Source organism: Mus musculus, chromosome 1 (assembly GCF_000001635.26).
Source record: "Mus musculus strain C57BL/6J chromosome 1, GRCm38.p6 C57BL/6J".
NCBI classification, from domain to species: Eukaryota; Metazoa; Chordata; class Mammalia; order Rodentia; family Muridae; genus Mus; species Mus musculus.
In genome coordinates this window covers 51,772,521-51,795,110 of record NC_000067.6, presented here as the reverse complement: position 1 = coordinate 51,795,110, position 22,590 = coordinate 51,772,521, and the positions used below count along the sequence as shown (strand labels likewise).

At 40.5% G+C, this 22,590-nt stretch overlaps 1 protein-coding gene across 10 annotated transcripts in view; it reads left to right on the top strand.

Moving 5' to 3' along the window:
• The window catches only part of Myo1b (myosin IB), a 166,306-nt gene that overhangs the window by 120,953 nt on the left and 22,763 nt on the right, over nt 1–22,590 (top strand). For 5 of the 10 annotated variants that reach the window (XM_006495765.3, XM_006495769.3, XM_006495767.3 and 2 more), the window contains 10 exons: nt 713–799; nt 1,406–1,471; nt 8,533–8,538; nt 10,570–10,674; nt 13,079–13,141; nt 15,350–15,550; nt 16,564–16,790; nt 18,707–18,907; nt 20,706–20,799; nt 21,729–21,878. In XM_006495765.3, the coding sequence (XP_006495828.1) occupies nt 713–799; nt 1,406–1,471; nt 8,533–8,538; nt 10,570–10,674; nt 13,079–13,141; nt 15,350–15,550; nt 16,564–16,790; nt 18,707–18,907; nt 20,706–20,799; nt 21,729–21,878 (1,200 nt within the window). The remainder of the gene's footprint in view (nt 1–712; nt 800–1,405; nt 1,472–8,532; nt 8,539–10,569; nt 10,675–13,078; nt 13,142–15,349; nt 15,551–16,563; nt 16,791–18,706; nt 18,908–20,705; nt 20,800–21,728; nt 21,879–22,590) is intronic. The other 5 variants (NM_001290982.1, NM_010863.4, NM_001161817.2 and 2 more) reach the window with 1 other exon arrangement.

Below are 22,590 nucleotides of genomic sequence, written 5' to 3'. Positions count from 1 at the left end.
TTTTTTTTTTATTAATTTATTTATTTTTGACCATACCTCCAGAGAAGTGGGTACAGTGGCCGTAGTTTTCAGGAACTTTATATCTCTCCATAGGTAAAATGTCCTTCCCTTCTTTGAATCTTTTGAAATATTCTACATATATTATCCTGATTATTTTATCAATTATACTTTCTCTTTTTATGGCTTCAATTAGAGAACTGGGTTATCGATTGTTTTATTCTGACCTATTTTATTTCCTTTCGTTTGTATGAGTGTGTGTGAGTGTGAGTGTCTGGGATGGGGGTGGGGGGTGACTGTATTAAGGATACAACTTTTCAGTTTCTTACCTACGATGTAAATGTTCATTTGTTCAGCTCTACAGTGATCCTCCTGAACATAACTATATTACATCTCTTTCATGGATGTTGATTTTCCTATTCTTCGGATCCTCTCTTGGTTTTCCTTTGTTCTATATCACTAGGATGAATATTTTTGTGGCAAAACATTCTGTGATATTGGAATTAATTTCCTGGGATGCAAAAATGTAGTCTGGGTGAAAATTTTACCTAATTCTCTTCAAGTTTGACTGTCTAGCCAATATATGATAAAAATTGCATCAAGGAGAAATTTGAAATACATAGGCTAAATATTTTTAAAGTATTTTAAATATTTTATAGAAATTAAGCACTGTAGCATTTGTTAGTGTTAAGTTGTTCTTTTTTCTTTTTAATAGGCTTATTATGCCCGTGATGCCCTGGCTAAAAACCTCTACAGCCGCTTGTTTTCATGGTTGGTAAATCGTATCAACGAAAGCATTAAGGTATTGAATCTCTGTAAGACACTATTTGTAATAAATAAATGGTATTTACAGTGCAAACATTATATTAAAGAAGCTTAGTTCTATAAGCAAATATTCAATTGCCACTTTAAAAGGTGATTCTTTATGATAGATCGGTCTTGTATGAGACTGAACTTTGCCAGGGGTTTTGTTTCTCTTGCTTTACCATGTGCTCTGGGTCTCACTGGGGACCAGACTGGTCTTGTGGTCTTTGCAGAGCAGCTAGCATTTTTTTAGGTAGTTGTATACACTTCACTGAAAAGACGACTTTTTCTTTTAGGCACCTATATGATCTTCATTAAATACATTTGGAGAGAGTTAATATGATTTTCATTGGGTATTGAACAAGGTGACCATGAAAAGCTTTGTGCTTGGTCAGAGTCGATTCTTTTTTTGTTTCATAACGTGAGGCACCACCAAGACCTTGGGTGCCTGTGTCATTATTGTTAAGTTTCTGAAGGATTCCACTCCAGTACTCTTACCTTCTAAGTTTTTAACCAAACAACTGAATAATTGTTTTAGTTCAAAACAACTTGTGCCTCTTGGTGTTATGTAATGACTGCATTATCTTATTAATATTTTTTTAAGGCACAAACAAAAGTGAGAAAGAAGGTCATGGGTGTTCTGGACATTTATGGCTTTGAAATATTTGAGGTAAGTTTTTTTTTTTAAATGAGTACTACTGTTATTAAAGTGGAACAGTTAGAAATGAAGTCACTCATTATAAATAACTGTGCCTTGAATCTGAATGTAAGATCCTTGCAAATATAGTCATAGTGTGTGTGTGTGTGTGTGTGTGTGTGTGTGTGTGTGTGCTGAACAACATTTAGAGACTTTTGAAATTTTTATGTGATAATGTGTCTTCCATGTTACATGAACACTGGTGCCTGTGGCCATCCAGTCATTCATAGGTTGCTTGAAAAAGAAAGCATAAAAAACACCAAGAAGGGAGAAGCCAGAGACTTCCATCGCCTAAATAAAGCTGTCTAATTCTTGTGGGTTAGGGGTTAGGAGCTAGGGATGGGATTCCATACCACCTTTGGTCTTGTCCAAGCCATGCCTGCTGTGATCTTACAACAATGAACTCCACAGCAGAAGTTCAGAATGAGCTTGCTTGTTCCAAATTAAATGGTTAACCATTATACTTAAGTTAGGCATGGTTGCAAATGCCTTTAATCCCAGCACTCAGGAGACAGAGCCAGAGGATGTCTGTGAGTTTGAGGCCAGCCTGGTCTACTGAGTGAGTTTCAGGACAGCCAGGGCTCTGGCATCCTAGGGCTATCTGAATACAATAGCAACTGTGTATGTTGTCAGATTTAATTTTCAGAACAGCTCCATGGAGGTAGCGGTTATTCCCATTTCACAGATGAGAAAGTTAGGCTAGTTATCTACCACACTTGACTTCTGCTAAATAATAAACGTAGGTCCAACTCCCTGGTTTCCCAATATTTTCTTTATTTCTTCCCTTTCCTAGTAGGGTTAAGACCAAGGTCATTTCGTTACTTTTCTCTCCAGACTCATTGGTTCCCTGCTGGGAAAACCCCAATGTTGTCACAAGCCTCCAGTTCCCTGTCTCACTGTTCTTACATCCGTTCCAGATTCTGTTCAGTTTGGAGATGCATTTAGATGGAGGTGTACAGGCTGGCCACCGTCCTTAGCTAGGAATGTTCAGCCTTCGGCACAGTTCCCATTTGTTGGTGCCTCTTAGGCTAAAACTACGAAAGAAGCTGCAGGTCTCTTGTTGGTTGAGGTTTGTGCATTGGGAAAATTCTTGTGTATATTCAGAAATCACTGTGCTTAAATTAATTTCCTTTAGCAAGATCTCAGGACACTGTTACTAAGTAGGCAGATGTTAGAGTCATTCTTTACCATTGGCAGGGGGAAAGATCTCTTACCTGGTATAGCATGTATCTAAATTTAAATGGTTTCATGAGTTGGCTGACGGGTAAACATTGATCTTAATAGAAATTTATTACAGTCAATGATGCTCGTAAAATTAAAGATAGTGTATTTACATTAATTTTCCTAGAAAGCAATTTATTGCTCATAAATAGCATGTGCATCTTTAGAATTTTAGCCATGGCATCATGGGTATAAAGAGCCTATGTACACGTTCATTTATTGCTTATGACTAAGTCAGATTCTTAATGCCATGTCACACACAGCTTTGGTTGGCTTGGAATTTACTACATAGAGTAGGTAGTCGTCTCTGCCTCCCACGTGGTGGGGCTATGCGCACACACCACCAGACCCAATTGAAACTATTTTTGATAGGATAATGGGGTTATGTTGAGACATACAGTTAGCTTGCCCTCTAGTGTATCCTAAGATGTCGTTAGCTTTAGAAAACGGGCCCTAACAGCTCTCAAAGGAAACCATGTATACCTCACAAGCCACTTAAGATGATCAGCCCGATGTCAGCCACACACCAGGAACAAATCAAGCAGAGATTTAGTTATCTGCTTGGAATTTACAATCTAGCTTTAAGACATGAAAGTCTTTGCTGCTGAAGATGAGGATACCCACACAGGAAGTTAGAAAACTGACTACGTAGGGAATGGCACCACCCACAGTGGGCAGGCTCTCCCACCTTGATTAACATATTATTTTATAGTATCCTTTCTCTATGTACCTAATCAGAACAGAAGTTGAATGTCAGTAGGCAAAACATCCATAAACTTCGTTCTGGATGAATTATCCTCCAAGAATCCCAGAATCTTCTCTACGTACTTTACGTTTCACTTCTTTCAGGTTTTTCACCACACCTTTCTTGCTGGACTTTGCCTTCCTACTGCAAGTTACAGTGTCACTTTTTCAACACAGTCACAGCTCAAGACTCTAGTTCTGAAGATCTGTGCACTATGTTTCTAAATGCTTTTCAGATGGATGCTCTACTTGAATATATCAAAAACTTAGCTACACAGTGGAGTCACCTAGGGAGCTTTCAAGATTTCCTATGTTTAGATTGTACTAGATAACAAACCAGAATCACTAGCATAGGACCTGGCAGCAGTATTTCTACAGTTCCCTAGTGACTCCACTGTACAGTCAAGGTTGAGCCCAAATCGTATAGACAGATTTGTTACTGACCTGGAGCTCTATAACATACCTGGAGCTCATGTTATGAGTGCACTCTTTAAACAAAAGTATCTGAGTGAGTAAATCCATTAAGTTATACCCACAGCAAATTGTCAGTCACTGTCTTAGCTTCCTTTTCTGTTGCTGTGACAACATACCCTGATAAAAGCAACTTAAGAGAGAAAAAATTTTATTTGACTTGTGATTCCAGGTTGTAGCCCATCATCATGATGAGGAAGTCAAGGTAGCAAGAACTTGAAGAATTTAGTCACAGAACATCCACAGTCAAGAGTAGAGAACAATGAATTCTTGACAGTGCTCAATTTGCTTTCTCTTTAACAGCTCAGAATCTTCTGCCTAGGGAATGGTACCACCCATAGTGTACAGGCCCTCCCACCATGATTAACATAGTCATGGTATCTTCCACAGTCATGCTCACAGAGCAAACTAATGTAGACAATCCCTTGTTGAATTTCCTTTCCCGGTAATTCTAAATTGTGTAAAGTTGACAATCAAAACTATCACAGCCATATAAGATCATTGAGTTCATTTTTCTTTTCAATGAAATAAATGCATTTTTAAAAATTAAGCATTATGAGCTCAAAAAGCCAGAAATATCTTATGATTAAGAGGATAGTGATGGGCTAGAGAGATGGTTCAGCAGTTAAGAGCACTGACTGTTCTTCCAGAAGTCCTGAGTTCAAATCCCAGCACCCATATGGTGGCTCACAACCATCTGTAATGAGATCTGATACCCTCTTCTGGTTGAAGACAGCTACAGTGAGTGCACTTATAATTAATAAATAAATATTAAAAAAGAAGATAGTCATAGGTACAATTTTTAAATAAGACCTTTGTATAGATGACCCCTTTAATTAATAGATGCGGAGTGGATGAGTGTATTTAAAAAACAGGCTATCAGTATAGCATAGCTGCCACCGCATAGCTGCCACCAAGATCTGGTGGGCTGAGTTTGATTCCTGGCTGGCCTGGAACTGTCCATGTAGAGCTGGCTAATCTCAGTTTACAGAGTTCTACCTGCCTCTGTCTCTCAGGTGCCAGTGCTATAGGCTGTCTCGCTGCACCCATTTGCTTTGTTTTCTATTTCCATTCCTATTCCTTGAGAGAGGCAGGATCTGTGCATTGTACTTAATATTTTTCACTATTTTTCTGTCTAAATCTCTCAGTTTAATCATCTGCTAGCATGATTTTAATCATGTATCTTTATTTTATAAATATGTTTATTTGGATGCATTTAAAATGAAAATTTGGCTGGTAATTTTAGATATTTTTGTCTATTTTTTATCTTACATTATAAATGTTCTCTTTTTTCTCTTAATAAGTTATTCACAAACCTTTCTCTGATACTTGCCTAAGCTTTCTCAGATTTTCAGCAATATTGTGTTACATATGAAAAATGTCAGTATTAACCACAGAAAACCCAACTAAGAATTTAAGAGTACTGGAAGCTTCGGTGGGAAGAATAAGTGTAAACAAAGTATTCATGATTCATATCAGTGCAAAATGAGTGGTTCTTTGTCAAAACTGACCACAGGAAGTGAAAGATTCTGCCTTTTAGAGCACTGTGTGCTTTGCTTTAAAAGTGTGCAGTAAGGTCCAGAGCATTGCCTAACTGCCCAGTTTTGCCTCCGTGACTACCCTGTCAGTCGCCATGGATGCACTTTTCAGCTGAGCTGGTAGAAGCCTTTCATCTCTCTGGTTCCTCTCTAACCAGAGGGGGAAGTGGGGGCATTAAGCCTTGGGATGATGACACATGGATTTCCTGACAAGCACTTCGTGCCAGGAGTGGATAAGTTTGCCTTGCTGGCTGCATGTGGTCTGATGTCAGTGTGTAAAACAGATTAACAGAGCATAAATGGAGAAAGGTGAAGCGCAAAGGAAGAAAACATTGCAGCTCCACGCTCTGGTGGGATAGGAAATCCACGTTCCGAAGGAAGAAAATCGCATCCAGATGCCCCGCACAGTTACGTCTGAACATTGTTTTAACTCAGAATTTGGTCTTTGATTTCTGAGACATTTTTATAATTTGTCCAATTAAAGAAAAAGTGGGCTAGCCAGGGAGAAGAGAGGAGGGGGAGGAGGGGTGTATATTATCAAAATGCCTGGTTCATACAAGGTATCCTCAAAAGAACTAATAAAATGGAGGGAAAAAAAGAAGTAAGTGCTATTACTTAAAAAAAATTATATTACACTGGAAAGCAAATTGAACAATGTGAAATCTTCCTTAGGCTTATCTGGAAGGAAGTTATTAAATTGGCAGTTAGTTTACTGGAAAAACTTAATTAAACAGTAACATTCACTAGAACCTAGAGGCCTCAGTTTCTGGCCATGTCACATCCTGTACAGCTGAAATATTCTCATCCAGGCCAAGGGCTAAGTTAATTGTACCCCTTGCCCTATCGTGGTTATAGAACGTGGTTTCCAATTAATTCTGGCTATAGTCAGTACCTTCTATTCTAGTTGGCCTCTGTGCTAGAGAACATATAATTGAGGAAGAAGGTGAAGCGGATTTAAAAATGAAAAAGTGACTGTGAATTAGATATGAATATGATGGGTTATAGTTTTTAAAAATCATAGTTTACTTAAAAATATTTAAGAAACTGTGTTCCTAAATTGTTTTTCCTTAAGCTTACTGTATTTGATTGTTATCTACCTAGAAAAAAAATGTTACATAGATGAAGGAAAATTTGTTAATGACTCAGTTTTGTTGATGTTTAGAAGGGTGAAATAGCTAAATTAGCTAATAATGGCTAATATTAAATATTTTTCTTATACATTTTAAAGTTTTTTTCCCTGCTGTTCAGTTTTTAAGAAGTAATTATTGCTTTGGAGGCTTTTTTTCTGGGGATAGTGGCTTTAAAAAACAATTGTGAATAAATACATTCCCTTCTGTCAAAATGGTGATCCTTTTGGTGATACTTGGGGGCTGCCTGAGGCTTTCCAACAAGGATGCCATTGCTAGGACACATTTACAGCAGTGGTATGTCCTTCCCAGGTCTCTAAAGTGCACCCACAAGGCTGTGGGTTTATCTATAAATGAAGCATTTCATGTGTCATGCCTTCATTATATGAAGATAAAACCTCACCGAATACATTACATCCAAATGCCAAATGTTTGTCCTCAGATGGAGGGAGGAGCAGACCTGTAAAAAACATTGACAGTGTATATCATTAATGGCACACTTGGCTTGAACAAATCATGGCCTTTATAGTTGAACTGCCTGGTTTTCAGAACATAATGTCTGTCTGTAAAATATACCATCTCCCTATCCTTAATATTCAGGTATGAAGTTGTCTCCTTCATTTACCTCTTAATTTTACTATTTATTATTTATAAAGATTACAACTTTTTATAATTACATAATTGCCTTTAGAAATACAAGCTAGCCTTAACTGCCTCTGTTGCAAAGAATATAGTGTAATTGGCCAATATCTCCGGACATGTCTTTCAAAAACATGCTGCATGGAACAGTTGTGGTTGATACTGGAGAGCAGAAAGTAGCTGTGAATCGTGCTGTGAGCACAGTCAAACGGTCTCAGAGTCTACAAGACTTTTTAAGAAGCCCTAGTGTTTAAAGTGCTAGTTTGTTCTACCCCTATACAGAGGGTGCTTGCTCCCCTGTATACAGTCAGGACACACTGTGAGGTAGTATGGAACCTTTTGCTTTCCTGTCTTCCCCACAGCTGTCTGGACAGAGCTTCACTGGAGGGGATCATTCAATACAAGCCCTGAATGGACTTCTTTGAATAAATCCTTGGAATGTATAGAATTCCATTGCAGTAGATGCTGATTTCAATGTGGGAAAGTAATTTAATTTCCGCTTTGATGGTTGGGTAGTCTAGTTTTGTTTGGGGGCTTGGGAAGGTGATTTTTATCATTAGAGAGGTCAGTTTTTGTTCTTAGACCATCTCTAGGTGGATACTGTCGCCTTGCCATCTGAAGTGGTTTTAAACAAGGAGGCTGGCATGAGTCCACAGAGCACACACAAGCAGATCATGGATGGGAGGTTCTTCTGGAACTTGAAGGGTTTGTCACTCTTCTGTGATCTTCCGAATGCCTTTGTCCCCTACTCTTTGGGTTAGATATAGACCTTAACCATACAATGTACGTTTTCTTTACACTGATGTTACACTGAATTAAGAAATGCTGGACTCTGAAGCCCTAAAACTTTGGGCACATTTTATTATTTATGAGCATTTCGGCCGGCCCCTTTCGTCTTGCAGAGTTCTTTCTTCCTTAGCAGGGGCACAGTTGTGATCCCACATGCAGCTTCAGAACCTCTCCATTAGATTGATGTGTCTTCATCGAAGGTTTTCTACCAATTAGAAATATAGCCTCACTGGGCAGTGATGGTGCACACCTTCAATCCCAGCACTCAGGATGCAGAGGCAGGCAGAGAGATTTCTGAATTCAAGGCCAGACTGGTCCAGAGAGTGAATTCCAGGACAACTAGGGCTACATAGAGAAACCTTGTCTCAAAAACCAACCAACCAAACAAACAAAAACCAAAACAACCCCAGTGTTGCAGACACCACTTAAAGCAGTGAATAACTCTTTGAAAAATCTATTGCTAATTAAGAACTGACTGCATTTTGTGTCTGTCCCCTTGCACCAGAATGCAGTAAGTATAAACTGTTTGCAGTGCTGGTCTGTTGCATGTGCCTGTGCTAATAGCTGCTCCAGTTTCTGTGAGTTTTGTAGCCAATGGTTGCTGACTAATTGTGTGGCTGTGTGCAGAAAAGTAGGAAAGATTAACGGCAAATATGGTTTCGCTTGAATTTAACCCATAAGCTGCGTTGTAATTGTGAAGCTTTGCCTCCAGTTTCTTATTTGTTCATTGTGTATTTCATAGTCTTGTTTGGAAAGTGCACAGAGCACATCATGTATCCAAGGACACGAGTCATTTTCCTCTCTCTCCTCCTCATCAGTGGACACTTGAAACTTTAGCATCATTGTGCTGAAATTGCTTCATCAGCACAGATTCTGAAGCAGAAGATTTGCTCTTTATGTTTGTTCCCCATTGTGAGAGGTCATCTTGTATTAAGCACTCCAGTATTGGGTTTGTTTTATTTTTTATTTGTGATCATGGCATTACAGAAGGGTATATTTTACCAAACCAGAAAAGCCTGATGTTTCTCATAGGAAATGACTGTGCTGCTGCCTAAAAGAGTAAAGACATCTGGCTGCTGCAGTGGACTGACTTTATTTCCTAATAAAAATTGTTAACTGTGGTTTTAAAGAGTTTGTGTGAAAAGGCATCTGGGGAGGTGAAAATGCATGCTTGCTTCTTTCGTAAAAACCTTCAGGATGTTGAGAAACGTTGATGCCTAACTAAACTTAGATCAGCGAGGTCAGTTGGTGATAGTGGAATCCTATGGGTTGTTTACGGCTTGGAGTTAGAAGCTTCCTCTGATCACGGCATTCTGGGTGATTACAAATCCTTAGCAAGATTCCAGACAAGGAAATTGTCAGAGGCTCTCTTGTGACCCCACTCAGGTCCGCCCAAGGTAGGACCAAAGCTAATTTTTAAAAACCAGCTTCTAGATACTTGCTTGCTTTTGTCATTTGTAGAGAGATGTAAAGGCCAGTCCTTCTGCTTACACACTGGGAATGATGAGCGTCAGACTACCCATGCTGAGGTGTTCCTTGTTAGGTCAGGCGTGGCCGCCTCAGGGGGAGCAGAGTCACGTTTACCAGAGGGGTAGAGTCTTGGTGTTCTTTTGCCCACTGCCAGTACCTCTTGGCAAAGATGGGCTGTAAACTTCAACACCGCATCCGTGTCATTCTGGAAAGTTCTAATAAAGCATGTTCCTTCAGCAGACGGGATTTGTACCTCCAGTGTGTTCATTGAGCTCTGTGGATTGTTCAATATTATTTCATCACGGAGCTTCTATCAGAGAATTGATAAGAGACAATTAATATGAGGCAGAACTTCTGAAGAGCAAGCATGGGTACCTTAGAGCCGATTTGGCTTTCTAAGAAGAGAAAGATTGTCTCTGACTGAGGGGGATTAGAGTGTCGATGTGAACTTTTGAGAAGAGAAAGGTTGTCTCCGGCTGAGGGGGAGGCTTGGTGCTTTGATTTCCATTTGTTTGGTGCATTCACTCGCTCTGTATGTGTTCCGTATTTACAAGGTATATTATGGTGTGAATCATAGTGAGGAAGATGGTATGCTTGGCCCTTTCCCTTAAGCAGTGTGCAGTCAGATACATATGTGAAGCCGGTCAATACATGTACGTATCTGTGCACACGTGTACAAACAGGTCGTTGAGTGAGGGACCTGATTCTGGTTGGAGGTTGAGGTAGGAAGACCCGAGAATGAACCATTTGGGAGTTGTTGACAGGATTATGGATCTCACTGTCTTTACTGAATTTCAGGGGGAAATTTGAACCACAAATGGGATGCTTCTCTGCCATCTAAAACCCCCCATCCTTAAGTACTGCAGCTTCCATGCATATCTCTTTTGTACGCTGACTCATGAGCCATTCCCCACGTGCTCGCAAAGCACGTCTGTCCTGGGAGCTTGCGTGGGGCCACAGTCGAGTGTAAAGGGTGCTGGGTGGCATTTTAGATGGGCTGAGGTGTTGAGTGTCTTCCTCAGGGAGAGCTAATGATATGGTTACAGTGTATTTCCTTCTTCTTACCACACAGGATAACAGCTTCGAGCAGTTTATTATTAACTATTGTAATGAAAAGCTTCAACAAATCTTCATCGAACTTACCCTCAAAGAAGAGCAAGAGGAATATATTCGGGAGGTAAGGTTGAACCAGTCTAAGAGGTTTCTCCATTATAACTAAAAATCTGTATTTGAAGTCCATCTGCATAACCCGAGAGTCTGCTCTAAGTTTAATATTTTATGTCTTCAAATATTTTATGTGTATGGTGGCAGTCTGTTCTACCAGTGCTCAGAACAGCACCTGGCACATAGTAGGTTGTCATTACAGTACCTGGCACATAGTAGGTTGTCATTAAATACTAGCTAGTGTCCTTCCATCTCTTAGGTTCCAGTGTAATTATGTAAAATTATTCTGTGTTAGGAAAATGGAGGTGAATAAATAAATTAGATGCACACACTGAATTAGCACTGGGACATAAAAGGGAATGAGTGATTGACACACACAGTATGGATCGTATGAATCATGCTAAATGAAAGAAACCCGGATTCCATCCATCTTAAAGTGACAGAGCTGTATATGGATTGTCCGTAGAAAGCCATTGTCAGTGGTTGCTGGGGCTTTATGACTTTGAATGATATGACAAGAAGGAATTTGGGGACTGACTGTGGTTGTGGTTGTAGGTTCTAAATGAACTGACACTAAGAACTATATACCAAAAAATCAGTGTCACTACAGGGAGATTGAGAATTCTTAGAGATTTTGCTCAATCTTTAAAAAAAAATTGATTTTAAAAATTTATAACATAATTTATACATAACATTTGTTATATGATCACTATATTCTTGGTGTTGTTTAAGGACTATCTCATTTAATGGCATCTTAAATTACCCAGAAATAATTGTTTGTAAAATCCTTTCATCTTCAATTTTAAACCACAAACTTGGTTTTACTCTTTTATTTTTTTTTAAGTAAACATATACTTTTTGAGTGATTGTTTTCTTATGTCTATATTTTTGTTTGTTTTTTGATTTGCTGTAACATTTTAGGAATACAATTAACTGTTTTCCTTCTTTTTAAAAACATTTTAAACATACGGCTATGAGCGTGCGCTGGTACATGCTGAGGCCAGAGGATAACTTGTGAGAGTCAGCTGTTTCTACAGTGTGGGTTCCAGGGATTGATTTCAGCCTGAGCCATCTTAACAGTCCACTAGATTCCATTTTAAAGACAAAATTAGCAGTGTATCCCAAATGAACTTGAAACTCAAGATAATCCTGTCTCAGCCTAAGATGAATAGTTAGATAGACAGACAGATAATTAAAGGTTACTTCATCATAAGTATGAGAAAATAATTTTGGATTTGAAATTTAAGTTCACGTTTCACGTTAGGTAGGTAGGTAGGTAGGTAGGTAGGTAGGTAGGTAGGTAGGTAGATAGATAGATAGATAGATAGATAGATAGATAGATAGATAGATAGATAGATAGATAGAAGTGCACGTTAATACATGTGAATGCTCAGATACTTGTTTTTAGACAGGAATCTCACTATGTAGCCGAAGATATTCCAAATACAGGATCCATCTGCCTTACTCTTTGAGGGCCATTGTTACAGGCATGCATGCACTACGGTGTGTATTTTTCTAAGATAATTGCTAGCCCCCCAGTGGCTTAGTAAAACAACCCATTAAACCAACTGTTAACATTTCTTTTTGTTTGTTTTAGAATGGCCATTTTACTTCAGAAAAGTTGTGTGCTTTTCTGGCAACTTTCTGGTAATATAAATACCCTAAAAATCAAGAACCATTCTCTTCCTGTCTTCTCATCTTACAGACACTGCCAGGAGTTAACATATGGCTAACTTGAAATACTTCTGAGAGAATATAAGCAGATTCCTCACTTATTATATGAATTACATTTCTTCTCCTAAGAAAACTAGTGTCTGTGCCTAGAGATGGAGGTTAGGCAGACAGAGAAGGAAGGCAGTCCACCTCACTGGTTAGTGTTAGACGCTCTGTGGGTAGGTTTCCCATGGTGTGCTCTGTGGAGGTACACACTGTCTCCCCACATTGGGCTGTTTTTACACATGAAATAGTTAACTGAGTTAGAACTTAGTATTAATTCTAAAATTACTTTTGCCTCGTGATGACAAAAACTCTAGACCTTAGTTGCTGGGATCAAGTTCTGCCTTATTTCCTTATAAACATCATAAGTATATACAGAGCAATATTGACCCAAGGGCCTGTTGAGTAAATATTTGGCTTAGAGCCCATGAAGTGCATGGGAAACAGTGACAGATGGGAGAGTGGAATGGGAAGCAGCCTTGGGGCAGGTCAAGGGCAATTGCTTCAGTCGGTTCATGTCAGTGGTGGGCTGCTGTGTTGAGGAAGCTTTCGGAACTGGAAGATGATGTTGACAGCTCTGGTTCTGTAAAGAGAGAGCTTCGGATTGAGAGTGAAATGGTGGGGGTGCAGGGCGCAGTTCGTTTTCAGGTGGCACTGCAGCATTGCTCTATGGATTTGATTTTGTTCGGTTTTGTTTTTAGGACATAGAATGGACTCACATTGACTACTTCAACAATGCTATCATTTGTGACCTAATAGAAAATGTGAGTACTTCGGTATTAAAGGGATTTTTAGTAGTATAATTAACCTTGTACAAATGATCTCACTGCCTTTTTACACTAAGCATCCCTATTTTACACTTGTCTCTGTGTGATGGGAACTACTCTGTTTGAAGACTTTATGGTCATCTTATGTACTCATTCTCCACTCTGAGTGAAGGCATGGACAGCTTTTATTATGGTACTTAGCCAGGACGCCCTGATATTGTTACCCTGTCACAGCCCTTTTAGGACCTCTTGGCCACCAGCGTTTGTGTACTGTGTGTGCTGACCAGAGCAGACACTTAGAGGTTTAACATATCAATGTGCCCATTTCATGCCTATAGTCCAGTGCTACTGTACCATTGAGTTTAAGGTAGAAAGAGGGAAGAGGGACAAACCTGAGCTAGATTAGCAGGTCATTTCTGGCCTTGATTTAATTCAGAGAATGTGTATGAGAGGATGCTGTGCATGTGGCCAAGAACCTGGAATTTTTCAGAGTGTGTATGAGTTTGAAAAGTATAAAAATGGGGAAAATTACTGGGCAATTTTTAGGAAGCTGTTTGATTGTAAGTTTTTGGTTTGGGGCCATGGTATAGTTTCTTGTAGTGAGTTACCTGTCGGAAGCCACATTTATGTGGAAACAGGAAACCCCTTTGCTCGCCGTAGGGTTGGTTGCTTGTACTTCTGACCTTAATGTAGTCTTTTCAAACAGTGAGCATGCTTATTTCTCCTGCCAGGAGATGTGTGCTGTGTTTCCAGAATACTCTCTTGCTCCTGAGTGTTGAACAAACTTGCTGTGCTCAGATCAGCTCTTGTGGAAATTACATGATTGGCCAGTGTTTTCCCATCAATATGCAAGATACTCTCAAAAACATGAACTTTGACTTAGTTGAGCATGGAAAGCAGTAAATAATCCAAATCATCACTCCTTACTGATAGAAAATAAACTTTGTTTTGGAAACTTTGGCCAGCATTAGGAGGGGAATGTTGTCAATCTACATAAAGAATTCCGAGCTCTTGCCTCAAATCCAGAAATCATACATTTCCTGAAGTTTTTTTTTTTTTTTTTTCCCAAGCAAATGTTGTTACCTGAGGACTCTGCTGTGGAGGTTTTCCTTTCCTGATGAGACGTTTCTCTCACAAACAGCAGGCGCTTGATTGTTTCTCTTAAAGGAGAGAAATGCAGTGCACGTAAATGTACCCACTTACCTCACAGAAAATCCCTTGTACCAATGATTGAAGAAACTTGTGTTCATGGAAGAACCCAGAGCTCAAAGGAAGTGCTTCCTTCCAGCACCAGTGAACAACAATGTCTATTCTGGGGATGTAGTGAACATACTTGAGAGCCTGCTCTTCCCTTGGGTTTTGTGTGGAATGAGTAAATGCTGGTCAGAGGAGATCATAGCCTCCTGAGGGCAGGGCCTTTGCCTTGCTGGAAGTGGGAGGGGTTAAGGGTCAGTGGCTTGGATTGTTTCTGGAATTGCAACTTAGGGGCCTTGGGGACAGTCACAGGAAGAGCACTGCCTTTGTTAGCAAAGTAGAAGATTCCTGATTTCTGGTTCAGTCTAGGGCTGGCCTTTCTTGAAATAAATATGATCACAGAGTCTGAGCACACAAGTAAAGTTTCACTCATATTTAATACTCAGTTAGATATTTTCTGTTGAACAAGAGTTTTATTCTAAAATGGTTTTGAACCGCACTTGATTGCACGATCGTGAGAACAACATCCTAAAACACAAGACTACTCCCGTCCCCCAGAAACCCAGCTTTACTCTGAATCTGTGAACCATGAGACCAATGTATTTCCTAAGCCGTGAAGCAAATAGAAGACAAGAGATGGAGCCAGAATTAGTAGCTTGACGTAGACACCATTCTACCATGTTGGCTTCTGACTCCGATTGGGTTTTGGATTTGAGGCCACGCACACTTTTCTGACTGTGTGAACTTCCTTTGTACTGAGGGTGAGGTGACTCTGGGTCCTATCTGTTGGGGACGGAGACACAAAGGGCAGATACTCCAACCCCAACACATCTGGGTCACTCTGGAAAGGAGCTGCCTTCTGGGGCCTTTGTGATTCTGTTTTCTGTTACAGCTGAACAGAATCTTACATGTAATTACGTCAGTTGTGTTTGATGTTATGACTAGGACTAATTATTAGAGCAGCATAGCAAAGAAGGAAGCAGAGAAACACCTTTATTTCTTTCCTCCCAGAACACAAATGGAATCTTGGCCATGCTGGATGAAGAGTGCCTGAGACCCGGCACTGTTACAGATGAGACCTTCCTGGAAAAGCTGAACCAAGTCTGTGCCACCCACCAGCACTTTGAGAGCAGGATGAGCAAGTGTTCCCGCTTTCTCAACGACACAACCCTGCCCCACAGCTGCTTCAGAATCCAGCATTATGCTGGCAAGGTACCCCACGATGTTGTCCCCAGGGCTCCTGTGCCTCCTGGGAGAGGGTGTGCTGAGCACAGCTTCTGTAGGAGACTAGTGAGAGCAGCCAGTGCTCACTGGCAATTGAGCCTGGACCACGGTGAGCTACGTCTTGTTAACACAAGAAGATGGAAAACAAACCAGCGGTCTTAATGAACACTACAAAGTGTCTTTATGTCATTTTATTATTTTTAGCTCTTAAGCTGTTCTATCAAATAATACAGATAAAGGGTTGGTAAATTGTGCCAGACGAAAGGCCTACTGTAAGGTTTTAAAAGCACAAAACATTTAGCAAAAATCAAGAATTCTTCAGTTGAAATTTTGAGAGAAACTGGGGGAAATACCTAGTTAAAAATTCTTTTCCTCTGTATTTGAGGAAGTTGATCTCAATAAAACAGTTTGAATAGTAGGCTAATTTTTCTTTGAAAGGATTATTGATTGGAGTAATGCTACCTTTATAAATATGAATGGAAGCTTCACAGGAGAATTCCTTAGTTATGCATTTATTGAAAATGAGATAATCTTGGATTGCCTTTGATTTCAGGACACCTTTTGCTTTGCTTCATTGGCCCATAGTATTAAAAGCTATATTCCTGCTCTGTTTCTCTGTTGCTTAGGATGTCTGAAAATGCCCATGTTATCTGTTTTCGAACCCTTTCTACTTTGAAGCAGACTAGACTGGCATGTGAGCCAAAAAAAAAAAAAAATTTTCAGACATATACCCATACCAAAAACCATCTAACATTTTAAAAAGTGTTATGTTAGCATTTTTGGAGTTTATTCTTACAAATGCTGAAGGACATTTTAGACCTTATTTTTATTCCTTTTGCATCTTCAAGAGATGGAACTCAAAGCTGGAAGCAAACTTAGTATCAGTGTGTGACAAGTGTACCGGGGTTTCTGATGTTGGAGTCTGGGTGTTGTCATTGTTTGACACTGTCCTGTGCCTTGAGCCAGCAGTGAGTCCCATGTGCGGTCACTATCACTCACAGGTGCTCTACCAGGTGGAAGGATTTGTTGACAAGAACAATGACCTTCTGTACCGGGACCTGTCTCAAGCCATGTGGAAGGCCGGCCACTCCCTCATCAAGTCTCTGTTTCCTGAAGGAAATCCTGCAAAGGTCAACCTGAAGAGACCTCCCACCGCAGGCTCCCAGTTCAAGGCGTCTGTGGCCACGCTGATGAGAAACCTGCAGACCAAGAACCCGAACTACATCAGGTGCTTCTGGGACTTGAGTTCATATCTAAGAGCCCTTCATGAAGCCCCTAGTGTCACTGGTTTGGTTGATGTTGGGTTTGTTTTGTTTTGTTTTTCCCACTTCTAAGGTCATCTTAGATGTGATTTGCTTGGGATTTAGGAAGTTTCAACTAGGGTTAGAATTCATAGAGTAAGTACTTTATGAATTCTAACCCAGTAGGGGATTTGCTATCTGATCAGATCCTTGCCCTTGGAATTTCAGTTAGGGAGAAACCAGAGTGAATGACATTTTTTTGTATGTGTGTGTCATTTACACGATATTTGTATCAGTAGAAACACAGATAAGCACATCACCCTGCCTCGATTTACCCAAGTTAGAGCACATACTGGGAGAAAAATCTCATGTCTTGAAAATCGGTCTCTGATCATTTGCTTTCCTTGGTCTTGGTTGAGTAGAGTTTTCGCATTTTCTTGAGCCGCCATTTACATGAAGTGATACGCCACAGATTTGAGGTGAACAGTTCGGTTAGTTTATAATTGTGATGTTGACCTTGGCACCATCACCTTGGGGAGTGCTTTGTTGTCTGGTTTTTACGTGTTCCCCAAGGTTGTGAGGTGGTCCTCCCAGGATTGCTGCTAGGATCTTGGCAGCCTGATTTCAGACATGCTAAACTCTTACCATTTACTGTCCTTGGTCTCTTTATCAATAACCAATTCAGTGTATGTATAGGAGACTTCACAACTTAGTAGACTTTCCCATTGATTTGCCTGTTGCCCTTGTTAAATTAATGAATAGAGTAGATTTAAGTAGCAAAAGGATAAAAACATCCAAGACAGAACCAGATAAGATTTAATTGTGTGCAGTGTGTGTTTAAAAAGATCACTTAACAGTTGTGTAGCCACAACTATGGTTGTTTAGTAGTAGTAGTAGTAGTAGTAGTAGTAGTAGTCAGGATAGGGATAGCTGCTATGTGATCCGAAACTAATAATGATTTCCACAAGTCTGGCATTTATTTCTGTGTAAGGACTCTGCAGTGTAAGAGATCTGTGCTAATTAACAGGAGAGTTCCTTGTGTTTTGTGGCTCTGCCATTTCCAAAGTATATTCTTCTTCTCTCTGTTCAAAGGTGGATGACACTGTGTCTACACCCACAGCCACTGCTAAGCTGGCTGAGGCCTGCCAAATGGAAGAAGGGAGGAATAAACGTCTTCCTTTTAAGGACCTAGAGCACATTAGTTTTGCTTTGATACTAAAATTTGGTCACATTACTATACCAAGTACTGGCAAAGGAGGCTGGGGATGGTGTCCTTCCTAAGCAACAAAGAGCTCTGTTACAAAGAAGCAAAGGCCAGGAATGCATAGTGTGGTTTGTCTTCTATGGCCTTATCACCATTCATATGTACACATGTGTGTTAGCCCATTCCTATCTGAGTCTGAATTCCCCATAACCCACATAAAAACAGCTGGCCACAGCAGGAGCTGCAAGTCAGGGTCCTCCCGGAGTCACTGGCCTGCCACTCTAGCTGAGTGGCTAGGCTCAGGGAGAATGACTATATGCATACACATACATAGATGCATCCATGATCTTAAAGGGCTCCTTATTCCTGTCTTCTGTGTGGGTCCCCACCTCACAGAGGAAACAGCAATACTGATTCAGGTTATGCAGTGTACATCATGTTCAAACTTCTTTCATTCAACAAAATGTCATTGACAATCATCAGTGACACTGAATCTCTTAATGGTTCTTTTTTTTTTTTACTTGCAGTATATACAATATTGTATTTATTCTTAGTTTACTATGAGATCATTTGAAATAATTAGAAATGATTTGGTTTTCCAAGAATGGTAAATGGCTTCTGTGGAATAATGAGACATACACATCACTGGGTAAGATTCGTTGGCAGAGTTTAAAACCTAAAATACTTGAAATGTTTTAGGTGCATCAAGCCAAATGATAAAAAGGCAGCTCACATTTTCAATGAGAGTCTCGTATGCCATCAGATCAGGTACCTGGGTCTTTTGGAGAACGTTCGAGTGAGACGGGCAGGCTATGCCTTCAGGCAGGCCTATGAACCTTGCCTGGAAAGATACAAGATGCTTTGCAAACAAACGTGGCCTCACTGGAAGGGACCAGCAAGGTAAGGGACTCTCTGGCTCGTGCAGTCATCAGCTTTTAAAATATCCAAGTAGTATTGTGTTTTTGATTTTGTTTTGTTTGATGCCTGTATGTAAAGTTGGAAACCTGCTTTCATTAGGATACCATTGTAGTAATCCTCACCTTGCTATGGAGGTGTCGATTTTCTTTGACATTAAAATGGAACATATGAAGTCCGCACTTGGAACTTGAATGACTATAAATGTTACGGGTATACACATGGTGAACTGATAAGGTGTGAACTTTGTAGATTATAGACAGTTAGAGAAGAGACCTCTTGAATGGCCATTCTCAGCTGTCTGCTTTTCACCAGGAGAATTTGTTCCTAGAAAGAACAGAAGGGTGAGGTAAAGGTCTTACCTGTGGCTCTATGTGCCTCAGTCCTTCAGTAGGCTTGAGAAGCAGGTGGGATTCAGTATCAGCATTGTGCTTGTCAAGCTGTACTGAAGAATACGGCTTGGCCATGAGTCTTGCCTGATCCCCATAGTCCAGAGCAAAATACTGGGCACTGCAAGCCTTCCTTTCAGAGCTTCCTTGTTGCCTGTGAGTTGTCCACATGCAGAGAGAACTTGTGTGCTAGAGAGCAGCTGTTACAGGAGAAAATCAGGCCTGTGAGAAATCTCCACTCTCAGCAGTTAGAATTGCTGTTTGTGGGGGGCTGTAGAAGTCTGAATACTGCAGGAGGGCCAGCATACCTGCTTCATGGGTGAGACAGGCACATGGGGACTTTCACCTTGCTGTGCCAAGCTTATGCCCACATTCTTAGCTGGATCCAACCATTCATAGGAGATTGAGTGGTAATTAGACATGGAGCCTGAGCTATAGAGAAGATGGAAGTGTAGTCTCATGTCTGATGCAGGATATTGATTCTGTGTACCACTATTTTCTAGGATATTGTGCTAAATATGTTATAACAAGGAACATTATTTATTCCTGTCTGGTAGGCAGTCCACAGGTTGGTGGAGCCAGGCTAGTTTTAGAAACTGATGTTAAAAACAAGGTCAAGGCCTTGTTCCTGCTACATGAAGCCGGTGTTCTGTAGCATCTCATTGGTCTGGCACTTATCACTGTTTTGGGCTGTGCTTGGCCTCTGCAGAATGAGAGGAATATTAAAATGTTTCAAGAGAGGGGCTGAGGAGATGGCCTGATGGTTAAGAGCATTTTCTGCTTTTGCAGAGGACCTGGGTTACATTCTCAACGTCTGCATGACATGTCACAGCATCTGTAACTCATGTTCCAGGACATCCAGTGCCCTCTTCTGGTGTGCACAGGCACCAAGCATACAAGTGATGCGCACACACACACACACACACACACACACACACATTCCTGGCCCGCACTGATACATTAATTGACTTATTTTGTATTGCTAATGAAATCAAGAAATACCTATATTTTTCAGTATACAGTCTGAACCTAGATTTGCTTTTATAGTGTTCACTAATTTGGGTTAGTTTGGGGAAGCAAATCTTAAATCCTTTGGTAGAAAGAAGATGATTGCCAGAAGAGCGGTTACTCTTAACAATGTCGCAGTGTTGAGCCTAGAGAGATGGATCAGCAAGTAAAGTGCTGACCACCTAAGTTTCCTGGAAGGAGAGAATCACTTCCTACAAGTTGTCCCTGACCTACACGCATGCGCACACACCCCTAACATCACTTTTTTAAATGTAGCTTATTTGTGTGGTAATGATAAAGATGTGGTATGATATGGTATGATATGAAGTCAAGTCATTTTTGTAACTCAGGAAAAGTATTGATTTGGAATGTGTTTACTCTTCTAGGTCTGGCGTGGAGGTTCTGTTTAATGAGCTAGAGATTCCTGTGGAAGAGCACTCCTTCGGGAGATCCAAGATATTCATCCGAAACCCACGGACAGTACGTACCTTTACACTCTGACCTTGAATCCCTCCCGTGCATGTGGCCTAGTTGGCGAGGCACCACAATCAAAATCATATTCTTTTATCTGAGTGAAGTGTCTTAGAGCTGGAGCAAGTAAGAGATGGTATTTGTATAACACCAAAGCCATCTGATAGATTGTACAAAACTTAAGAAGTGAAGACAAGCCGGGCAGTGGTGGCGCATGCCTTTTATCCCAGCACTAGGGAGGCAGAGGCAGGTGGATTTCTGAGTTCAAGGTCTACAGAGTAAGTTCCAGGACAGCCAGGGCTATACAGAGAAACCCTGTTTCCGAAAAAGAAAAAAAGAAAAAAAAAAAAAAAAAGAAATGAAGACAAATCTATTGTATCAAACCTCCCTCTTCCCTGATTCTAATTTGTAGCAACTGGAAGGATCCATCAGTGTTTGCAGCCTCTTAGTTACACAGTAGTTTTTAGAATTCCAGCTCCCAAGGTGCTGGAAAAACATGGAAGGAAACAGTTTTCAAAGTGCATCAAATTCGTGGACCTCCTTAGAGTCTCTGGGAGTCTTTGTATAAAACAGGTAGGCATAAAGTATAATTAATATCACAAATGATTTAGTGATAGTGGGCATTTAGAGAGCTTGAGAAATACTTGGGTTGTTGAAGAAAAAATGGCTGCCAGTGTCTCTTCACAGAGCATGCATCTGGCCCTTTGTGGACCGATTAGCAGTAGTGCTTTCCTGGCTGAGCATGCTTTACTTGAGAATCTAAACCCCAGAGTGACCAGGATCTTCTATGAATCCATCAAAGTACTTACCTCATGCATCGGTGATCTATAGCATATATCATTCAAGTAGCTGTTTCAACATCCTGCAAATTCCTTTCATGTGCGCCATTAGGTTTAGACGACTTTGGCTAAGTCTGTCTATTGTTTTTTTTTAATTAGTTATTCCAACTAGAAGACCTAAGGAAGCAGCGGCTGGAGGACCTGGCCACTCTCATTCAGAAGATTTATCGAGGATGGAAATGCCGTACACATTTTCTGCTCATGAAAAGAAGCCAAGTTGTGATTGCTGCCTGGTACAGGAGATATGCGGTGAGTCTGTTGTTACAACCCGAGGCTCACTTCTCAACATTCTCTAAGTGCCTCTTGTGTTTGTAACTTACATTGCTAAAATTTCCCAACAGTCTCTGGAAATAGTTGTTACTCCTTTTTTAACATGGGAAAACAAGGCACCGGGCTGCTGGGTACCCTGCCCATAGCTGTCAGTGGCAGAGCATGGATTTGAGCCTAAGCATTTCCAGAGTGTGGATTTAGTGCTTCAGAGTACTTTGCTCTGATCTCCAGGAAGCATGTAGCAGGAAATCTATCTCTGGTTTTGCCAGCAGCTTGAGGAGACTGTGATCAGATCCTTTCACTCTGATGGGATCATTTCTCTAAAATTGCTGGCTGGCTGCGTACATTGTGCAGCATTGAAGATAGAGGACTTCTAGAGTGCCGGAAATCTCTTTTAGTACAACTATGGTCTGGCTAAAGGACTGCATTTTCGCTAGTCCTCGGATATCTGGCCCTACTGTGGAGGAGTCAATGATAAAGTATATTTGCTTAGTTAATATAGAGCGTCCTTTTGGAAACGTTCTCAGTTGGTTGGCTGCTTTGTCGGAGGCATCCCACAGGTCTGAGAAGGACCTGAAGGTTTACCTCCGCCACCATCCCGTAAATTTACTTAGGTTGTATTCTTGCAAATGAATCGCATTGATAAGAAAGATCACAGCTTATGAATGTCTTCATTCTTTGCTTCTGTGCA